The sequence below is a fragment of the Delphinapterus leucas genome, chromosome 11, assembly GCF_059928025.1.
Source record: "Delphinapterus leucas isolate spDelLeu-1000000601 "Yukka" chromosome 11, BTC_Dleu_Yukka2, whole genome shotgun sequence".
Classification (NCBI taxonomy): Eukaryota; Metazoa; Chordata; class Mammalia; order Artiodactyla; family Monodontidae; genus Delphinapterus; species Delphinapterus leucas.
In genome coordinates this window covers 9,709,178-9,732,533 of record NC_143139.1, presented here as the reverse complement: position 1 = coordinate 9,732,533, position 23,356 = coordinate 9,709,178, and the positions used below count along the sequence as shown (strand labels likewise).

General features: G+C 43.1%; 1 protein-coding gene across 1 annotated transcript; it reads left to right on the top strand.

Moving 5' to 3' along the window:
* On the top strand, window positions 1-23,356 carry MANSC1 (MANSC domain containing 1). The gene is made up of 4 exons (XM_022577613.3): window positions 1-303; window positions 4,666-4,986; window positions 7,917-8,057; window positions 16,033-23,356. The coding sequence occupies exons 2-4, from the start codon at window positions 4,764-4,766 to the stop codon at window positions 16,902-16,904; spliced, it is 1,236 nt and encodes a 411-aa protein (XP_022433321.1). The 5' UTR covers window positions 1-303; window positions 4,666-4,763; the 3' UTR covers window positions 16,905-23,356.

The window sequence follows — 23,356 nt, the reverse complement described above, 5'->3', positions numbered from 1 at the left end:
GTGGGGAGCCTGGGGACCCGGGGAGGGGCTCCCGGCTCTCCCCGGTGCCCAGGGGGCCTGCTCCAGGTTGCTGGGAAGCAGCTCCGCGTTGCAGGGCGGGAACATGCCCTTCCACCTCTGGCAAACTTTCGGCCGCCGCAACGGAAGCAGGAACTCGTGAATCGCAAACCCAGGGCTGGGCGGGAGCTGCGGAGCCTGCTGGGCGTCCTCACCGAGCCCCTCGCGGATCCGCCGCTGCTACCCCGAGCGCGCTGGGCTGCCCTGCACCGGGAGGGCAGCAGGGCCCGGTCCTCCGGTATCCAGGTAAAGGCTCTCCATCCTCCCCTCCAGCCCCCGCGGGCAGTATCGCCACCTGCGGGGGCAGCGGCGCCCGCCGCCCTTTCCCGGGGCGAGCGTCCTCCGCCCCTCCGGGAGCTCGGAGAACTGGCTGAGCCGGATGCTGGTGGCCCCCGTATCCCGGAGAGGGTCTTTAGGCAAGCCAGCAGCAGGGTTAGAAGAATGGTTTAGTGAGCCACGCACCTTTCCTCAAAGGGCAGATTTCCCTTTTCTTTTTTTTTGTATGATTTGTATCCTGTATTTATCGAACCCGCTAATTGTCTAATACTCTGTAGAGTGTGTGTTTATACACAGTTATAAACACCTCGATAAATTAAGTTAGATTATGCTGTGAGAAAAATGATTTCCAATATTTGGTTGATTGCCGGTACGATCCGGTAACTCTAGTCAGCAGGCATGAAAGCACAGGTGCATCGTCTCCTTCCCACCTGTATCCTTTTCCCACTCTATTTCAACAGGATTCAACTTCACTTTGAACCTTTTTTTTTTTAATTGTAAGCTTGTTTTGATCTCTTTATTGTGGTAAAATAGACATACTGTAACAAAATGTATTATTTTGATTATTTTAAGTGTACAATTTAGTGGCATTATGTGCGTTCACATTATTGGGTAACCATCACTACTGTCCATTTTCAGGACATTTTTGGCATCCCAGATAGGAAAACTCTGTACCCATTAAACAGTAACTCCCCATTCCCTCCTCCACCAACCTCTAGTAACTTCAATTCTACTTTTTATCTCTGTGAATTTGCCTATTCTAGATACTTTATATAAGTGCAATCATACGATATTTGTTTTCTTGTATCCAGTTTATATCACTTAGCATAATGATTTCAAGATTGTAGCATGTATGAGAATTTCATTCCTTTTTGTAGCTGAATAATATTCCATTTTATGTATTTGCCATGTTTTAAAAATCTATTCATCTTTGGACCTTTAAGGCCTAAATAATAATGTATTAGAAGAACTAATTTACCTAATAATTGTTTGGTATCATTAATGAGATAAGCTCTTTAGTATTGCTTGTGATCCAGGGGCAATAAAGATGCTGGTACTGAAAGCACAGCTCCTCCCCTACATCCCCTGGCACAGTTCAGGTTTCTTTGCAGCAGGTTGAGGAGAGATTCTTAGAATCCATTCAAAGTGAAGTGTTGGCCTGGTTTTTCTTTTTTTGTTCCTGATTTGTTTTCTCCAGTGACTTGTAAAGTGTGGCAGCATAAGAAGCAACTACTTGTGCCAGGATTCTTAACCTGGGGAGTCCATGGACAGTATTCAGAAAGTCTGAACTTGGGTGGAAAAGTTTATTTTGCTAACCTCTAAATGTAGTGTAGTATTTCCTTTAAGAGGCATGTAGGCAAAAGCTGCAGTGGTATTAGTGGTAGGGTAGCTCTGATTTGCCACCGGTAGAAATCATAGATATTTCCATGTCATGTTACTTACTGTATATATCTCAAAATCATTACATTCAACACTACTTCAAAATTATGGCAATGATTAGACCTACCATCTGTTATTTATCACACGGTTGTTCTTATTTTAACTGAAAATGGAGGTAATGGGATCTAGCTTATAGGATTCTTATAAGGATTAAATGACATAATATATGTAAAGTGCTTAGCATAGAGAACCATAAATGTTATTTTCATTTTACTGTTTTAGAAAGTTGGACATAACAGTTAGCAAGGAAGGTATAGACTGGTGCTGTATTACCATATACTGTTTTTTTAAAAAACTGTTTTGATTTTTTTTTTTTTTTTTTACTGACCAAAGTCTACCTATTTATATTAGGATGCACTCTTATGTCTACAGCTCTATAGGTTTTGACAAATGTAATGGCATATACATCATTACAGCATCATATAGAATAGCTTCACTGTCCTAAAAATCCCCTGTGCTCCACCTATTCAGCCCTTCCCTTTCCTCCAGACAACCACTGACGTTTTACTGTCGATGTGGTTTTGCCTTTTCCAGAATGTCCTAGAGTTGGAATCATACCTTTCACACCGGCTTCTTTCACTTAGCGATATGCAATTAAGGTTACTCTTTCTGTGGCTTGATAGCTCATTTCTTTTTACTGCTGAGAAATATTCTATTGTGTGGATATATCAGTTTGTTTATCCCTTCACCTATTGAGGGACATCTTAGTTGCTTCCAGTTTTTTGGCAATTATGAATAAAGTGCTATAAATATTTGTATGCAGGTTTTTGTCAGGATTTAGTATTGTCAGTTTTTTGGATTTTAGCCATTTTGATAGGTGTGTAGTGGCATCTCATTGTTGTTTTAATTTGCAATTTCCTAATGACAATGATATTGAGCACCTTTTCATATGCTTCTTTGGTGAGGTGTTTGTTCAGGTCTTTTGCTCACTTTAAATTGGATTGTTTGTTTTCTTTTTGGTAAGTTTTAAGAGTTCTTTGTATATTTTAGCTACCAGTTATTTATCAAATATGTGTTTTGCAAATACCTTCTCCCAGTCTGTGGCTTGGTTTTTCATTCTCTTAACAGTGTCTTGCACAGAGCAGAAGTTTTTAATTTTAATGGAATCCAACCTATCAATTTTTTCTTTCATGGATTGTGCTTTTGGTGTTGTTATCTAGAAACTCACCTAAGGTCACAGAGACTTTATTCTGTTACATAGGAGTTTTATAGTTGTGCATTTTACATTTAGGTCTATGATCCATTATGAGTTAATTTTTGTGAAAGATGTAAGGTCAGTGTCTAGATTTTTTTTGCATGTGGTTGTCCAGTTGTCCAGCACCATATTTGAGAAGAATATCCTTTCTCCATTGAATTGCCATTGCTCCTTTGTCAAAGATAAGTTGGCTGTATTTGTGTGGGTCTATTTCTGGGCTCCTTATTCTGTTCCATTGATCTATTTGTCTGTTCTTTTGTCAGTACTACATTGTCTTGATTAGCCGTCATTTCTGGTAAGTATTGAAGTCAGGTAGTGTCAGTCCTCCACCTTTGTTCTTCTTCAGTATTGTGTTGACTATTCTGGGCCTTTTTGCATTTCCATGTAAACTTTAAAATTGGTTTGTTGAGGGCTTCCCTGGTGGTGCAGTTGTTGAGAGTCCGCCTGCCGATGCAGGGGACGCGGGTTTGTGCCCCGGTCCGGGAGGATCCCACGTGCCGCGGGGCGGCTGCGCCCGTAAGCCATGGCCGCTGAGCCTGCGCGTCCAGAGCCTGTGCTCCGCGGCGGGAGAGGCCACAGCAGTGAGAGGCCCGCGTACCGCAAAAAAAAAAAAAAAAAAAAAAAAAATTGGTTTGTTGAGGTCTATAAAATAACTTGCTGAGATTTTGATCGGAATTGCATTAAATCTGTAGATCAAGTTGGGAAGAACTGACATCTTAGCAATATTGAGTAGTCCTATTGAGGAACACAGAATATCTCTCCATTTATTTAGATCTTCTTTGATATCTTTCATCAGAGTCTTATAGGCACATTTAAAAAACTTTTCAGTAATTATATTTCAATATAACTGTCTTCCTTTGTAATCCTATATATTTCATTTTATACATTTAACAACATGTCTTTTATATATTTTAAAACATGTCAGAAGAGAGCCTAAGCATCACCAGAGTACCAAAGGGTTCATAACCAAAAAAAAAAATTAAAGAAGCGGTAATTCTGATCTAGGCTATCATTTAGTGAACAATTTGTATTCTGGAAATGAGGATGTTTTCTGGTATAGCATTGCCAGTTTCACATTTTTTTTTCTGGAAGAACCAGCTCACCAATGGAGTTGGCATTATATGTATTATGACTTTTGTGTTTTTAGGGATGTCAGAAAGAACACTTGCCCCTACAGTTTCCTTCAACTGAGCCAGAATATTCCCCCTGTTGATGGGCTAATTCCTAGAAGGACAATGTATGTAATTTTCTTAGTGCATTGCCTACCACTCAGTAGGTCATTTAAAAATGCTAATTGTTATTACTGAGAAAGAACATACGTCCAAAGCGATGATCACTGTTTCATCAATGACCAATGACCACAGATTTTGTGTCCTTTCCCCTCCTGCTTAGGAGAGGCAAGAAGAGGAAGGATTCTAAAACTGAAAAGCAGACGACCTCTTCTTTCATAGATACTTGTCAGATTTTAAGCATTGATGGGAGAGTGTATGTGTGTGTGCTTCCTAGCTTTCTGCCAAGTTTTTAATGAAAGGTTGTCTCAAATCTATTCAAAGTGAAACAGATAAAAAATACTTGTTTATTCCTGTCCTTCTATGAATTGTGAGTTGTTTACATTGACTTGAAGGAAATGAAATGTATCTTCTCTAGGTTTGTTCAAAGAAACAAAACTCATTGATGATTGTCTATTTTTGTTCTAGAGAGAAATTCCGTCATCTGTCCAATCTTCTTGAAGCAAACTCAGGCCAGAAGGAGAGTTATCTGACCTTTGGAGACCAAGACTAACCTGAAATTTAAAATGTTCTTCTGGGAGGGATGGAGCTTGACTCACACTCGTGTAATAATTTGTTTCCTGACACTAAGGCTGTCCACCAGTCAGAACTGCCCCATCAAGAGTCTAGAAGATATGGTCATTGACATCCAGTCATCCCTTTCCAAGGGAATCAGAGGCAATGAGCCCATACACACATTAACTCAAGAAGACTGCGTTAATTCTTGCTGCTCAACAAAAAACATATCAGGTAAGTAATAATGCCTTGGCAACTCTTTATTCCATGTGTTTTGTGATGTAAGTAGCTGGTTGATGAGGCTGAATGGTTTGTACTGGTGATTCTCAATGGTGTAGAAAAGTGGGTGGCAAAATCACTAGGGAATATTCCATGGTGTGCTCTCCCCTCCCCTAAGCTGAGCCAAAGTTACTGATAAGTGTATATATATCACTCAGATATGTGGGTAGAAAAAGGGTTGAAAACCACTGGTGTTGTGTTCTAACAGGCATCTGGGATATTGAAAACAGAAGTCCTACTTAAATGCTTGGCTTCCATCATCATGGAATATTGGAATACAGTGTGATATTAGAAAGAACGTTTAAACAGAAAGGGAGTTGAGACAAAAAATAAAATTCTAAAGTCATCCCATAGGAGAATCAGCATTTGAGTTTTAAGTAGAAGCACAAAATTCCCATTTTATCTCCCTTCCCTGGAGCTGGTGGCACAGGTGAGTCAGGAAGCCACTGGCCACTAATTGCAGCTTCTAGGAATCTAAGAGGCATGGGAAGGGGTTTAGAATGACCCATTCCATGACACAGAAGGAAACTGAGCCCCGCAGGTTTGAACCATGCCCTTGCATATTTCAGGCTCCAAACCTATGACCTGAAAACAGAAGTATATATCTAATAAACAAACAAAAAAAAACCACATAAGTTTATTGAGCACCTAATGCCTTGGTACGTGCTGGAGATAAAACAGTGAATAAGATGGAAAAGACCTTGTCATCAAGGACCCTAGAAGAACTAGTGAACACTGGACTCGTGATCCTTACTTGATTTATCGGCTGACCAAATCACATGTTTTCTCTTAGATCTTTATTTCCATTTCATTCTATAACGATTGTGGTGTAATAATATAAATACACACTCCCTGGCACAGAGGTCCTAAAACCCTGGGCATTTTCTGAGCATAGGAGCTTCTTCTGTTATTCATAATGAGCCTCATTCAATCATACCTGAGCTTATGCTCACAAGGTGACTCTTGGTGGGATCCTCGATCGCCAGAGGACCAAGCTTTGCTTAGAAGCTTGGAACTTTCAGTCTCCTCCACCCACCTCCGGGTAGGGGGAAAGGGGGTGGAGATTGAATTCAGTCGCCAGTGGCCAATGACTTAATCAATTATGTCTCCGTAATAAAACTGCCATGAAAGCCCCTAAACAATGGGTTCAGGGAGCTTCCAAGTTGGTAAACACATCCATGTGCCAGGAGGCACCCCAACTCCACAGGGACGGTGGCTCTTGCACTTGGGACCCTTCCAGACCTCGCCCTATGTACCTCTTCATCGGGCTGTTCATTTGTATCCTTTGTAATAAACTATAACGGTAAGTATCGCATTTTCCTGAGTTCTGCGTGTCATTCTAGCAAGTTATGGAACCTGGGGTGGGGGGGTGATAGCCAAGTTTGCCGTATGTGTGAGGGACCTGGGGACCTGATACTGTGACTGGCCTCTGAGTGGGGACAGTGATGGGACTGAGCCCTAGACTGGTGGGGTCTGACACTCACTCCAGGCCGTTAGTATTAGAATCGAATTGAATTGTAAGACACCCCGTTGGTGTTAGAGAATCAGAGAACTAGAGAATTTGGGTAGAAATGACACCAGGTATTTGCTGTCATGAGGAAACAAATACTTCAATGATCTTCTCAAATTGAGCTGTGTGCTTTTGGACACTCTTCATAGAGAAGTAATTTATGGAAGTCATAGAGGTCTCATTTAAATTTCTAGTTTTTCTTTAAATGTTGATATCAACATATATGTGGAATAGAAACATCACCTGCAAATAGGACTGAATGCCATGTGGGCGTATCCTGGCAACATAGGAAACCTTGCATTTCTCTTCAGTTCCGTGATAGGTGTTTAGTAAGAAATGAGGGTTTGCGGCTTTATTCTACAAGCAAAAGTACTGTTACTGCTTTACTGTAAGCAGAGGTACTTGTGGGTCTCAGTTAATGGATCTCAGGCTTTTCCCTCTTTTACTGAGTGTTGGTTTTTGACCGTTTAGGGTTCCAAAAAAGCACTTTGATAATTTGCCTATAGCCACAGACTCTAGAAAAATACCCACAAATACAAAGGACACAAAATTTTGTGTACAACTTGGACCCTATGGACCCTCCCCTTTACCTAAGTGCCCCCCAAAATGGTTTGTAGAATTATCACATCGTGGGGAAAGGAAAAGCCAAAGTAACCAGAGTACCTTTCTTGTTACCTGGCTAATGGAGACATGATAGGATAAAACCCCTGCAGAAACGAACTCAGTCTTATTTCCCACTGGGAGAGTCAAGGGTGATCCCTGACCGCTGCCTGATTGGGAGACAAACAAAAATGATAAGAGCAGAAATTTGAAGAACCCAAAGAAGAATGGTACTGATAAAAGTAAAAAATAGACTTGGCATTCCATATGCTGTGCAGCTCCATTGTGGAAGGAGGCATGATATGTATAAGGCTGAATTTACTGACCCTCCCTGCCCACCACCCTCCCCTCACCCCACACCAAGAAAACCAGACTGATGGCTTCGTAGGCATCTAAGATGCCTTCAGGATGCAAGACGTACCTACAGTCATTAGGGTTAGATCCATTTCCTAAGGTCGGACTCAGTAGTGAGTTGTAGACTCAGTATTTCTATGTATGTTTTGATAAATATTTTAGCAAACGGAAGGCTTCTTTCTAAAGAATGAAATGTACTATTGAACATGTTTTGCCAAAATTACCTTCATTCTGATTTTTAAACCCAGGGTCTTTAAAAATTGCTTTCAGTGCCTAAACTAAGGAAAAGGAAATGACTCAGCGGCCAGCAGGCAGTGAACAAAGGGTTTTGTGTTGGCCACTAGAATAAATGTTTTCCTGCTCACCGTATTCTCTGGAAGATCCTATTTCAGGATAATGCTTATGAAACCTTTCATTGCAGGGGACAAAGCATGTAACTTGATGATCTTCGACACTCGAAAAACAGCTAAACTACCCAACTGCTACCTGTTCTTCTGTCCCAGTGAGGAAGCCTGTCCCCTGAAACCAGCAAAGGGACTTATGAGTTACAGGATAATCAGAGGTAATAAAAACATTGTTTTTTGTCTTTTGTGATTGGAATTATGTAAGGATATGATTCATGTAAAAGGTTTTCTGCAAGAGTTTAAGAAGAACTGCCAAAAGGGATCACAAATATAGAGGCACATCAGAAAAAATCTCATGATTTAAAATTCAGTTGATTCAACCAAACATCTTTCTTTTTTCCAGTTAAAGTATTTAATAGCTATGAATGATAGTATTTTGTTTTGTTTTTGTTTTTACCTTCTTAAGGTAAAAGGCACACAGATCTTTCATGTAAACATTTTGAAACACGTCTTTAGAACTGTGTTAGCAACACTGGAATGAGTCTACAGGTCTCCAGGGGGGACTATTTTGAAAGGGTTAAGACGATGTAAATACAGTATATAAAATTCCGGTACATTTGTCATTAGATTCCAATTATCTTGTAATCACATTCTCTGAAATCAAACTCACTGGATTTTATTATCCAGACCTGGAAGGAAGCTCATTTAAGAAGTTTTTGAGGGGCTTCCCTGGTGGCGCAGTGGTTGAGGGTCCGCCTGCCGATGCAGGGGACACGGGTTCGTGCCCCGGTCTGGGAAGATCCCACATGCCGCGGAGCGGCTGGGCCCGTGAGCCATGGCCGCTGAGCCTGCGCGTCCAGAGCCTGTGCTCCGCAACGGGAGAGGCCACAATGGTGAGAGGCCTGCGTACCGCAAAAAAAAAAAAAAAAGTTTTTGAGAAAAAGCTACATGCCAAATTCTGTGCAAGGCATTGGAAATAGAGTCTCCGCATTTGGAAATGACATATTTGCTCAGAATACAGAAAATAAACAAGTAACAATAATATAATTATTTGGATATGCCTTGGTGAGATTTTGGCTTGTTAATTTTTCAGGATGAAATGCTTTCAAGTATGAAGTTTACTTTTATTTCAGTTTTATAAAGTTTTTGTCCTTACACCCTTAGGTATTAATAATATTCCCTGCATTTATTCAATAAGAAACAAATTTTATTTAGCATCTTCTATGTGCCAAGCACTTTTTACGCCTTAAGGATAGAAAGATACGACACTAAACATGAAAAACAAGGTTCTCATTTATGGAACTAATATTTTAGGAGAGAGAGGCAATAACCTTAATAAATAAATAATCCAGAAAAATAGTCACCATGGACATAGAGAACAGACTTGTGGTTGCCCATGGGTAGGGGGTTGGGGAGGAATGGAATGTGGGAAGATGGGGTTAGCAGATGTAAGCTTTTATATATGGAATGGATAAACAACAAGGTCCTAGTGTATAGCACAGGGAACTATATTCAGTATCCTATGAAAGGGCTTCCCTGGTGGCGCCGTGGTTAAGAATCTGCCTGCCGATATAGGGGACACAGATTCGAGCCCTGGTCCGGGAAGATCCCACATGCCGCAGAGCAACTAAGCCCGTGCGCCACAACTACTGAGCCTGCGCGCCTAGAGCCCGTGCTCCGCAACAAGAGAAGCCACTGCAATGAGGAGCCCGCGCACCGCAACGGAGAGTAGCCCCCGCTCGCTGCAACTAGAGGAAGTCGGCATGCAGCAACGAAGACCCACTGCAGCCAAAAAAAAAAAAAAATCCTGTGAAAAACCGTAATGGAAAAGAATATAAAAGAAAGAATGTAGGACTTCCCTGGTGGTGCAGTGGTTAAGAATCCGCCTGCCAATGCAGGGGACACGGGTTCGAGCCCTGCTCGGGCAGGATCCCACATGCTGCGGAGCAACTAAGCCCCTGCGCCACAACTGCTGAGCCTGCGCTCTAGATCCCGTGAGCCACAACTACTGAGCCTCCGTGCTGCAGCTACTGAAGTCTGTGCGCCTAGAGCCCGTGCTCCGCAACAAGAAGCCACCGCAATGAGAAGCCTGCGCACCACAGTGAAGAGTAGCCCCCCCCTCGCCGCAACTAGAGAAAGCCCATGCACAGCAACGAAGACCCAACGCAGCCAAAAATAAATAAATTAAATAAATTTATTTTTTTAAAATGGTGGTTACCCTTAACAAAAAAAAGTATATATATAAACTGAATCACTTTGCTGTACAGCAGAAATGAACACAGCATTGTAAATCAACTATACTTCAATTTAAAAAATTAAATAAAAAAATAACAGTGATCATAATAAAATGAAACATGGCCTTTATATAAGAATATATTTTCAAAGCAGAGAAAATTAAAACAAAATTCCCATTTAAAAAAGTAGTCATAAGAGCTATGCAGATAATTGAGCTAAGACAGCATAATAGATAATCACAGAGGGACTTCCCTGGCGGTCCAGTGGTTAAGACTCCTCGCTTCCATTGCAGGGGATGCAGATTCGATCCCTGTTCGGGGAACTAAGATCCTGCATGCCACACAGCACAGCCCAAAAAAAAAAAAAAAAGATAGTCACTGAGTGGACCGGCTGGATTAGGCGCTCAGGGGAAGCGTCTGTGAAGACGTAACCCCTAAGCTGAGATCTGAAGACAGAGGAGCCAGATGTGAGAAGATTGTAGAAAGACCTTCCAGGCAGAGGAAACAGCCTATTCTAATATCCTAAGGCAGAATGGTTTGGGAGTGTTTGTTCAAACACTCCCGTCTCAGCAGCTGACTCATAGTGAACCATGGAAGGGGTGATACGCAAGAAGGAAGGCAAGCGGGGCCATCCCGTCAAGCTCTGTAGGGGTAGGGAGTTTTTATTTTCGGTGCGAGATGGAAAGCCATTGGAAGGTTTTCAGCAGGCATGTATAACGAGCTGTTTTAAAGGTGATTTCTCAAAGCTCACTGTGACCGCTCTATTGGGAATGGACAATGGCGCAGCAGCAAGAGGGCATGTGGGAAGACTGGGTAGGAGGCTGGGACGAGATCTGAGTGAAAGGCCGTGGCCTTGGGGACCAGGGAGACGGTGGAAGAGATGGAGGGAAGTAAACACACGAGCCATTTCAGCGATAGCATTGACAGGGCTTGCTGGTGGTGTGGATGTGGGGAATGAGGAAGAGCGAAGAGTGAAACTGAGTCCTAGTCCTGGGCTCGAGCGTCTGGATGGGTGGCGGTACCGTCTACTGAGCTGGGGAAGTGGATTTGCGGTTGGGAGGGAGAGTGCAGTCAGGGTTCTCTGGGGAATGATGCTGCCCGGGGCATCCGGACACTGACTCTGCTTTGTCCCCTGAGTGCGGCTGTGTCCCCTGAGTGAGGCTGTGTCTGAGTTTCGTTCATGAAGCAGGAAAAACTGATGTGTCAAACATTCCCTTAAACAGGAGCGTAAAGCACAGATTGCTTGTGTAAATTCTTCCTACATAGTGGTAGAAGCCCAAGTCTAAAAAGATTGGCAGATAAGGTACAAAGTTTCACTTTTGCCTGATGAAAAATTCTGGACATGGTTGATGGTGAGGGTTGCACAAACTCAGTGCCACGGAACTATACTCTTAAAAACGGGTTAAAGTGGTACATTGTATGTAGTATATTTTACCACAGTTGTTAAAAAGAATAATTTTTTTAAAAAGACTACGACACAGAACAAATTAGGCCCCTCAGAGCAGCCAGGATCTTACCTTGGGTGGAAAGTATCTTGTCTCCCTGCCCCTTCTGGGCTTCACACTGGCCAGGGCAGTTGCCCCTGACTGTTCGCCTCCTTTACGCCTATATATAACCTTGGCTAAAAACACCAGGACCTACAGTGTTGTGCGGTTATGGCTTCTTGCTTCTCCTCTTTTTTTTTTTTTTTTTTTTTTTTTTTTTTTTTTTTTGCGGTACGCAGGCCTCTCACTGTTATGGCCTCTCCCGTTACGGAGCACAGGCTCCGGACGCGCAGGTTCAGCGGCCATGGCTTACGGGTCCAGCCACTCCGCGGCATGTGGGATCTTCCCGGACCGGGGCACAAACCCGTGTCCCCTGTATCGGCAGGCGGACTCTCAACCACTGCGCCACCAGGGAAGCCTGTCCTCTTTTTTTTTTTCACCACCTGGAACGTGGCAGAGCCTGTTGGACACCCAGGGGTGGTGTCCAGCAGCCTGAGTTTCCAGTGAGGTCAGGGCTCAAGACACTAATTGGAATGTTTATTTTTCTCCTTCAAGAGCTCCCATCAGGTGGAAGTTGGACCATCACATCTGCCTCTCTGATCCCTTCTCACTGCCTCTTCTTCATTGTGTCCTTTCTTCCACTGTCAGTGTGTATTCCCTATGTCTATCAGCTATTTCACAATTAAAGCAGAATATTAAAGAAATTATAGGTAATTGAATCTAGTCATTCGACTTCCATAAAAATCTATACCAAAGAAAAAGCTGTTGTTGTGAAACTGTCTATCACGTAATTAGTTTAAAAAGTGAAAACAGCACTTTTTGAATTAGTTTAAAGGAAATTAGTTTAAAAGTTTCTACAGCTTAAATGTCCAAATGCTATGGAATGGTTGGGTATAAAGTATAATGGATCCACCTGAGGGAATACAATGCAGATGTTAAAAAATAAGTTTGAGATGTAGAAATAAAATGTCACCTAAATTTCAGGTGAAAAACACCAGTTTTTAAATTACATGAAAAAAAATTTAATTTTAAGGTGTGCATAAATGTTAATAGTTGCTGGGACATGATAGAAATTATCGTTGAATTTGTTTTATAACTTTCATAATACTTCTGTCATGTTACTGATTTTATAATGCATGTATAAAGAGGGAGTATGTGGTAAAGATTCCATTTTCTCCAGTGGAAGTGGGAGAAAAGTGAACTTGGCTTGTGCCTAAACCTTTTCAGGGCAAGTGTGAAGGTAGTGAATGAAGTGGAATTAGAATCGAACAATTCCTGTGTCAGCCACCAGGGGGCACCATCAGCCCAGAGCCGGTGGCTATCTAGGGGCAAAGTGGCACCAACCCCGGACTTGGTGTGCCGCAGGCTGTCTGTATCTACAGGTGTTTACAAATGATGTTTGTAATTCTATTTATGAATCTGCCCGTGTTGATGGATTGAGATTGCCCCATAAAAACAAATATCTGCCTGCTGGTCGGGGTGAAATTCAGTAGATATAAGTTTGGTGGTTTGTTTTCAGATGAGCTCTATTTCCTGTAACTGACTAATATTTACAGACTGAAAGTTTGAAAGATAACAGTGTGCTCTGTTCATTCTGTAAAACCATTGCAGCTTGGCATTATTTAATGTTTGTTTGTTTTTGGAGCTTGGTGGTCTGTCATTCCTCCAAGGACTAGAATAGGGGAATTCAGAAATAGATAAATTGAAAGTCTATTTGCTCAGCTGGTTGCCAGGTTAATAGTCAGTCCCTAAATTTTTTTATCTAGTGAAGTCACTTGACAATGAAAGTCAAAAGAGCGGTTGAGGACACATTTCCCAGCTCCTTCTATAGCTCATGGCTATGTGACTGAGAGAAAACACCACACCCCAAAGGCAAACATCAGTGGGTGAGGTGAATGGAGCAGGTGTGGAGAATCCCTGTGTGGTTCTAGGATCTTTGCCAACAGATGAATCTTATCAAGAAATGGGACTAGCCCTAGCTTTATTTATGACCTTGTATTCTTGAGAAAGAAAACAGCTGTTTTGGTCATTCTTGTCAATGGCCTTATTTTAAGTTTTGAGTTCACACATATCACAGAGCATTTATTTAGCCTTCTTTTTAAACTTTAAAATGAAATATGATGAGTCCTGCTCTTTTTAAAAATATCTGACGCGACCTAAAAATACAGGTGCTGTTTATCTCGTGGTGACACTATGCCTATGAATGTGATATCACCTGCAGCAGAAACTCTTTTCTTCAGCATTGTTGGAGGAATTTCAGGCATCCAAATTCTATTTTAGAGTGTCCTAGAGCAGGTATCCACAAACTTTTTCTGTCGAGGGTCAAATAATAAGTATTTTAGGCTTTTCAGGCAAGTCTGTTAGACTTAGTGGGCCATATGCAATCTGTCGGACCTCCTCACTTCTGTCCTTGTCGTAGAAGCAGCCATAGACAATATGTAAACAAATGGGCATGCTTGTATGCCAATAAAACTTTATTTATGGACACTGAAATGTGAATTTCATATAATTTTCACGTGTTACAAAATATTATCCTTCTGGATTTTTTTCAATCATTTAAGAATGTAGAAACCATTCTTAGCTCGCAAGCCATATGAAGATAAGTGGCCATCATTTGCTGACCCCTGTCCTAGATAGTCAAAGATGTCACAAATCTGAAGTTGCCTCTGGATCTATTTGTTAGCAGAGTGGAGAGTGAGGTCTAGTTTAGAAACTGGTACTGAGGGGAGTTGAAATAGAAGACGGAAAAGAGAAGAGGGGAGAATCACCGTTGCTTCCTTCCTTGTGTTTCTGCCGTTCTAATTTAAGTGAAATGATTAGCCAAGTAGCAGAGTGATACAGAGCAATTCAAGCGGTCTTTCTCTGTCCCGGATTGCTTTAACCAGCCTTTTCAGTTCGAGCTGTGATAAACGGCATGTGTGACAAAGAGCAAAACTCTAAACTTTCTCACACAGGAGGAGGATCTGAGGCTGGTTCCTCCTCAGCAGGAGTTGGGACTCTGTGATTTTCTGCTCTTTATGCTAGCCACGTGGCCATAATGATTTCAAATACTGGTCCATGGTCCTCAGAACCTAAGATGTTGGCTCTAAAATTTTAATCTTCAAGGGTCAAAGGAAAATCTCTCAGATCGCCTTCCTCCCCTGAGTACAGTGCTGAAAGCTGGTTGTTTTTTTTTGTTTTTTTTTTTAAATATTTATTTATTGGGACTTCCCTGGTGGTCCAGTGGTTAAGAATCCACCTTCCATGGGCTTCCCTGGTGACGCAGTGGTTGAGAGTCCGCCTGCCGATGCGGGGGACACAAGTTCATGCCCCGGTCCGGGAGGATCCCACATGCCGCGGAGCAGCTGGGCCCGTGAGCCATGGCCACTGAGCCTGCGTGTCTGGAGCCTGTGCTCCGCAACGGGAGAGGCCACGACAGTGAGAGACCCGCGTACCGCAAAAAAATAAATAAATAAATAAATAAAGAATCCACCTTCCAATGCAGGGGATGCGTGTTCGATCCTCGGTCAGGGAACTAAGATCCCACATGCTGCGGGGCTCTAGAGCCCACGTGCCACAACTACCGAGCCCGCGTGCCACAGCTACTGAGTCCATGCGCTCTCGAGCCCATGCGACGCAGCTAGAAAGAAGCCTGCGTGCCACAACGAAAGATTCCACATGCCGCAAGGAAGATCCCGCGTGCCACAATGAAGACCTGATGCAACCAAATAAATAAATAACTATTAAAAATATAAAAATGCAGGCTCTTAGTTGCGGCGTGCAGGATCTAGTTCCCTGGGCCCCCTGCATTGGGAGCACGCAGTCTTAACTGCTGGACCACCAGGGAAGTCCCTGAAACCCATTTTTTTCATTGAAAAACGTCATCAGCTTTGTGCTGCCGCCTTGGCTTCAGGGACCCTCCAGCTTCCTCCTCCTCCTCCTTGTGGAAGGCAAGTCACTGGGATTTTGTCTCCTCTCCTCATTGTCCCGTGGGCTACCCCTCCACCCACCGTGATATCTCCCCTAGGGATTGCTTGCTTCCCAGTTGTCACTGCAGTCCCAGCTGGCACAGCTTGTGCCTCACACCAGCATTTTCTCTGCCAGTCCTCTTCCTGCCGCATCATCCCAGCCCAGCTGCCTTCCCTGGCTTTGGCCCCTGAAGGGTCCCCATCTTCCTAAACCTCTTGCTGCCCATGCTGAGCTCCTCTTAGCATCTCTGCTGGTCCCCTCCCACCTCTTCCTTCATTTGCCTGATGCTCCTCCGCACATTTCTCTTCTCCTCTGGGCCAACACTCTAGAAATAGACCACAGCATCTGGGGGAGAGGCAGGGTCATCAGGATCTGATTTAGCAATTCGTATTTTTCCATTTTGCACCATGAAATGTCAAGAATCAACAGTTGAGGTCTTATTGAACAAGCTGATAACGTTTGTACTTGTTAACCTCCCTTTGCATGGAAATATGGAAGTCTTTTTTAAATTTTCTTTCCGTCTTCAGATTTTCCATCTTTGGCGGGAACTGATTTGCCAAGCCAGGAGGTAGCCCAGGAAGAGTCTCTGTTCGGCAACAGGTCTTCACACACCATCACTCCCACGCCCCCTCCTCCCACAGGTGATTCAGAGTCCACGGTCTTATGGAGAGATTCATTTTCTCAGAAGTTTGGATCCTCAGATCACTTGGAGAAACTACTCAAGATTGATCTGGCGAGTCCACGGTGGACTGTTGATAAAGAAAATGACCACTCTCAGAAGTCACCGTCTTCCTCAGAACAAACAGTAGCTCATCTGCTGCCTGAAAATGTGACAGTGTTCCCCAGTCCAGTGGCAGTTACCGCTCTGCCCGCCATCCTGGCCTCTCCAAAGCCTGCATCGCTCCCTGCCGCCAACGCTGCAGGGATACCTTCTGTGACTCCTCAGCCTCAAGGGGCCACCTCTGCCCCACCTGTAGCCGCGGTCACTAACACGACCACAACTGAGGTTCCGACTTCCATCTTTAGGGCATCGACACACTCGAAAGGCCCACCAGACACGGCGCCCTTTAGAGACGTTTCCAGCTTGACTTGGAACACAGAGGCTGCCCGGGACCCTGCTCTGTTTCCTTTGTCAAATGTGAATTCTCCCACTACAAACACAACAGCTTCCCAGGAAGATGGGAAGGCCAGCTCTGGTGGGCCCTCCCTGAGCGGTGCTCCAGAAAGGCAGCAGGGCCTCGCATTTGAACAGTGGCTCCTGGTCGGGACCGTGCTCTTTGGGGTCCTGTTCCTCGCCATAGGCCTGGGTCTCTTGGGCAGAACGCTCTTAGAATCCCTCCGCAGGAAACGTTACTCGAGGCTTGATTATTTGATCAATGGCATCTATGTTGACATCTAAGGAGGACATTAGATGCCTCTTTTTTTTTTTTTTTTTTGGCTGTGGGATGTGGGATCTTAGTTCCCCGACCAGGACCAGGGATCGAACCCGTGCTCCCTACAGTGGAAGTGGGGAGCCTTAACCACTGGGATGCCAGGGAGGTCCCTAGATGTCTCTTTATTCATGTAGTTACTAATAGCCCCTATGCAGCGAGGTTCTGCTGATTTGCTCACCTTCGCGGGATTTTTCAAGTATTTGGAAGACAGGCAGAGATGCCTCCTAAAAGAGATGCCGCTCTCTTTTTGCTTGTTCTGTGAAAAGAAGCGGGGGAAAGAAACAACCTGGGTGATTTGAAGGATCTGTCTCTAAAATATTAGCTGAAAACAAAGCTCTACCTAAAGCAATAAAGAAGAATTGCCACATCAATTGGAAAACGACTGGCTTTTTACAAGGAAAAAGGGTTAGGACTCCTAGGCTCCAATTCATTAATATTTCTGGTTCCAGATAAAGTCGACTGTTTATGGTATTAATTCTAATGGATTTACTTTCCTTTTTATATGAATTCCAATAAAACTTATTCCAGATGTATTTCCTTCCAATTAAATATCTGAATAAATCTTTTGGTACTCAGTTAATGTTCTTTGCAAGTGACACGTCCAGCTGGATAACTTTAAATTTATTCCCACCAGCAAAATGATTAAATGATGAAAATATGTGTTCTAAGTTAAAATGGCAACCCCCCCCTTATCCCATCAATGAGCAAAAGAGGTTCCTTTGGGAGAATTCTAGCAGAATATTAGCCTGCATTTAGGTGATGATAAGTTCTGATAAATGGCCACATCTACTTAGGGTCTGCTCTAGTTAACTATTTTTTCAAAAAAACAAAAGAAAAAGTAATATAGGCATTTTCCAAACTTAAGTAAATTTAGAATGTAACAGTATTATTTATAAGTCCTTATCTAAACTTGACCAATAGTCAATTTTGGCTTTATTTGGAATAACATTGGAAATAATAGATAGCACTTAAAATTACAGGCGTACCTCATTTTATTGTCCTTCACTTTATCATGCTTCACAGATACTGCATTTTTCACAGATTTAAGGTTTATGGCAGCCCTGCCTCAAGCAGGTCTATTGGTGCCATTTTTCTACAGCATTTTCTCACTTCATGTCTCTGTGTCACATTTTGGTAATTCTTGCAGTATTTCAAACTTTTTCATTATTATATTTGTTCCGGGGATCTGTAATCAATGATCTTTGATGTTACCACTAGGAATTGCTGAAGACGCAGACGATGGTTAGCCTTTTTTAGCAATATTTTAAAATTAAGGTATATACTTTTTTTAGGCAATGCTATTGCACTTAATACTACAGTACAGTGTAAACATGACTTTTATATGTACTGGGAAACAAAAATCTTCGTGAGACTCGCTTTCTTGTCGTATTCACTTTACTGCAGTGGTCTGGAACTGAACCCGCAATATCTCCGAGGTCTGCCTGTATTATTAAGTGATTAGCATCCTGTAATTTTTATTGATTAGTTATTACAGTGTCTGAGAAATGTTTTGAGTAACGGGGGTTTGCCGGACAAGTTACAGTGGGGTAACTGGGAATCCAGGAGACCGCCTGGGTCAGTTCGCCATCTCATCTCTCTGGACTTCAATTTGCTTATTTGCAAATCAAGAGGTTTGGTCCCTGGTGTCATCAGGGTTTTTAAAGACAAAAATGGGATTCAGGTGAGACTTTATACAGTGAACGCTAGAGGGCAGTAACTGGTTAATAAGTAGAGCAACGAAGGCAAATGTAGAGGAGACAGAAACAGGCTTTTCTCCTTTTTCCTCCTTCCCGTCCCCTCGCCTGGAACCCCTCCCCCTCCCCCCTGGTTTACCCTAAGCTCATAAAGCTCATTAAGAGGAAAGCTGGTCTATTGAAAATACTACTTTTCATATGTTTTCCAACTTAACAGCTTGACACAAATCTCCAAGGGGTTTACATAAGCTTTAAGTAGGTTGAATAAATAAAACCTTGACTCAGTTTAATTTAACAAGTATTTATTGAATATCCACATGTAGGCCAGAATCAGATTAGTAACTAAGTACCTTGGAATTTTAAAATTTCTCCTCCCTTTGTTAACAGAATTGGATATTGGAAATAGGGCTTTCTGTGGATGTTTATAAAGGCGTTCTTCTGGAGCTCTCCATCCACCTTGCTGTCTGCAATCTTTCTTGCGATGGACAAATTTGATTGGGAGCCCAGATGAGAGATGCTATGGGCCCAAACTCTGGCCATGACTGTGGGGATGTGGATTGTAGGGGAACTGCTGATTTGTGGCGTCCTTCTCAAGGGGAAAGAGTAGCTCTTCTCACACAGCTCTCTGCTTATTACCCCATCACCATGGGTGAGATGCTGCATGGGGCAGTAAAAGGGGGTGAAGCCTGCATCCACTTCCTTTTAAGTACCTTTAAGAGTGATTGGCCTAGCCAACCTTCTAGACAAGGTGAACTGAATTATGAACTTCCTCCTTTGGTTTGTGGGAAGGGAAGGTGACAGCCTAGAACAGGTGAGAAGACTAGGAAGGTCCCTGGGCTCAAAAATATCCTCTCTCTGTATTTCACCAACAAGTTACTCACCTGAGTTAAAAGCTATCCCTAAAAAAGCTAATGACCCCCGAAGGATGACGTCTGTGGCTCATTTACGCTGGAAGAATAGTGCGATGTCCTTGTTTCTCAATTATCCCTGGCCTGAGTGAGGCAGTCTTGAAATCTTTGGCTCCCAGACTGTGACGGACACTGCGGATTCTCCATGCAACAGCCAGCCCAGCTCCACTTTTGCTTCATTTGTTTATAGATTGGAAGTGCCAGATTCTTTCCCAGCTCCTCTTGCAGTTAGGGATGGGCCTGTGACCCAGTTCTAGCTGAAAGGAAACCAACTGGGGCTTCTAGGAAAGATTCTCCTCCTTGATAAGTGAGGGCTACACAAGGAAGAAAGACATTTCCTGCTTGAAATGCCGGTCACGTGAGGACTTGATATTTGGGACTACTGCAGCCTTTCTGCCACCATGAGGGGAGAAATCACTAACAAGCCGAAGATGGCAGAGTGGGATATGCAAAGGATCTGGTCCTCGCACCAACCTGGAACTGCCCACTTCCAATCTTGTTCTTTGATAATAAATCTCTAATATTTGTACCACTTTTAGTCAAGTATTCCATTACTTATTAATAATGCTAGCAAACACTCACAAGGTACTTACACTGTGTGCCAGACACCCTTTTACATAGACTAACTCATTTCATTCCTGTAACAACCTCATGAAGAATTTTTATCCTTATTTCGCAGATGAGGAAACTGAGGCACAGAAAGCTTTCACTGACTTGCTGGAGGTCACTTGCCTGAATGATCTGGCTCCAGACTTCCCACACTTACACTCTTATAACAGGACAGATAAGAAGTAACCCAAAAAAGAGGTTTTCAGTAGATCAGATATCTTCTAGATAACAGCTTTCAAATGGTATTGAACCGATTGATGGATACCATGAGCCAGAGGCATGGAAATGAAGAGATCAGAGGTCTCATTCTGGGGCAGGCTCCTCAGCCACTGTCATCCTGCCTTCTTGTTCGGTCACTGGCCACCTGTGCCAAAGTGAATGGTCATCCTTTAGTTGGGGCACACCCGAGTACAGAACCCATCATGTTCTTGCACCTGGATTAATAGTGTCACCAGCCACCCAGTCTCCCCTGTACTGAGCAACTTCAAAGTCATATTCTGCTTTACCCTTTCCTTCCACCTCCACAGCCAGGGTTCACCACGTGTTATCTATTCTCTTTCAATAATGCTTCTCAAAGTTTTATTTATTATTATTATTTTTTGGCTACGTCGGGTCTTGTGGCGTGCAGGGTCTTCGTTGAGGCATGCGGGCTCTTCATTGTGGTGCATGGGCTTCTCTCTAGTTGTGGCATGCGGGTTTTCTCTCTCTAGTTGTGATGCGTGGGCTCCAGGGCCTGTAGGCTCTGTAGTTTGCGGCATGCGGGCTCTCTAGTTGAGGCTCACGAGCTCAGTAGTTGTGGCATGCAGGCTTTGTTAGCCTGTGGCATGTGGGGTCTTAGTTCCCTGACCAGGGATCAAACCCGCATCCCCTGTATTGGAAGGTGGATTCTTTACCACTGGACCACCAGGGAAGTCCCTGCTTCTCAAAGTTAACCCTTCCCACTGCCACCTCCCTTTTGGTCTCCCTAACCCGTTTCTGCTTACTCTACTCCCAAGTTACACATTCACTCCGTGTGACCTCCACTCCCCTTAAAAGCACAACACACACAATACCTCATGCAGTACACCTCTGTGCCCCCCATTACCTGCAGGGGTGATCACCCCGAGTGTAGGCTAACAAGGTTCCCGTGTTCTAGCCCTGACCTAACTGTCCTCCCAGCTTCCTTCCCTCCCACAAAACCTGGGCTGCAGCTAAACACACCTTTGCACTCTTTCTCAAACGTGCCAGGCACTTTCATGAGCCATCCTATTCCCTCTGCTTGTAAATTGCCCTCCTTCACCTGGCAAGCTTCCACTCATCTTTCAAGACTCAGCTCAAACATCACCTCCACTGCAGTCTTCCCAGGGTCTCCCAGGAGAGGTATTCTTCCTCCTGGACTTCTGGCACGGCTCTTGATTTATACCATCAGCAGGACATTTCCATGGTCTCTTTGCATGTGTCAGTTTATATATTACACCGCTGTGTTTGAGAGCAATGCTCCTCTGATTCTCCCATACTCAGTGTGTGCCTGGCCATAGTACACTCGATAAATGATCACAAGTGAATTTTAAAACCTGTTTGTTGAAGTTCATGCCTTTCAGCAACAGGCAGTAATGTGATCAGCTGGATATGTAACAGCTTCTATATCATGAAGAGAAAATCCAGGCAAGACCCCACTTATATACATTTTTTTAGGAAAATGGAATATAATCCAGGTGCACAATGATGAAGTGTATACTCCTATTTTAATGAAGACCATGTGCTGAGGAATCAGTAGATAAGCAATTTGATTTTTTTTATTTCTCTTCTTAGAAGTAGTACAGTTTACTTAGCCTATGGGAAGATGGGCTGACAGAACGGGTTTTTGTTGGTGCTCTTATATTTTCGGTTAATTTTTAAAAATTATTTTATTCAAGTATAGTTGATTTACAATGTTGTGGAAACCACGAGTCTGTTCTCTGTGTCTATGAGTCTTTCTGTCTCATAGATAAGTTCATTTGTGTCCTATTTTAGATTTCACATATAAGCGATATCATACGGTATTTGTCTTTCTCTCTCTGACTTACCTCAGTATGATAATCTCCAGGTCCATCCATGTTGCTGGAAATGGCATCATTTCATTCTTTTTTATGGCTGAGTAGTATATGTACATGTACCACATCTTCTTTATCCATTCATCTGTTGATGGACATTTAGGATGCTTCCATGTCGTGGCTATTGTGATTAATGCTGCTCTGAACGTAAGGGTGTATGTATATTTTTGAATTATAGTTTTCTCCAGATATATGCCCAGGGGTGGGATTGTTAGATCATATGGCAGCTCTATTTTTAGCTTTTTAAGCAACCTCCATACTGTTTTCCATAGTGACTGCATTTTTGGTTAATGTTAAGGCAACTTTTAGAGCACTTTTATTGCCAAAATAAGGCCCAGAATCTAAGATATCTGTCCCAAAATTATGATGTTGGTTAGCAAAAGAGTCAAAACTGAAACCTTCTGATTCAATATTCTTTCCACCAAGCCATCCTACTGTGAGCAGGGCTGTGTCTCTATGGAAATAACGCATCTAATAACATACACACCCAGACATGGGGTGGGAGGTGTTTAATTTTGAGTTTCAATCTCGTTGTATATTACGTAATTTATAATATCTTTAGTAAACATTTGTTTTTCATCTGTTCTCCATGAGAGACATCCATTTACATTTAAATATTTGAAAATGAGGACACATAGGACTGATTAAAGGCTAAATTCTGTTTCAGTGACTATATGCAAATACTGTCTTTATCAAGGGCCAACAGCATGACTTTGTAACACTATATTTGTGTTCACCTTTTCATATGGACAATTTGTCTTCCCAGAAATATTGAAAGTGCCTGGAAGATCCGCACTCCGTCTTATACTTCTTTTTATCTGCTAGCATCCTTTATTTTATTATTATTATTATTTTTTTTTTTTGCAGTACGTGGGCCTCTCACTGTTGTAGCCTCTGCCGTTGCGGAGCACAGGCTCCGGACGCGCAGGCTCAGTGGCCATGGCTCACGGGCCCAGCCGCTCCGCGGCATGTGGGATCTTCCCGGACCGGGGCACGAACCCATGTCCCCTGCATCGGCAGGCGGACTCTCAACCGCTGCGCCACCAGGGAAGCCCTAGCATCATTTATTGTTTGCCACCTGTGGCTGGCACTCATGCCTAATTTTTTTCTCAACTAGTCCTAATTACAGTGCAGG

Excerpts from the sequence above, each read along its gene's own strand:
- MANSC1 (XM_022577613.3), top strand. The coding sequence starts at position 4,764 with ATGTTCTTCTGGGAGGGATGGAGCTTGACTCACACTCGTGTAATAATT. Across the intron at positions 4,987-7,916 it reads CTCAACAAAAAACATATCAG|GGGACAAAGCATGTAACTTG; the intron begins GTAAGTAATAAT and ends CTTTCATTGCAG. Across the intron at positions 8,058-16,032 it reads GAGTTACAGGATAATCAGAG|ATTTTCCATCTTTGGCGGGA; the intron begins GTAATAAAAACA and ends TTCCGTCTTCAG.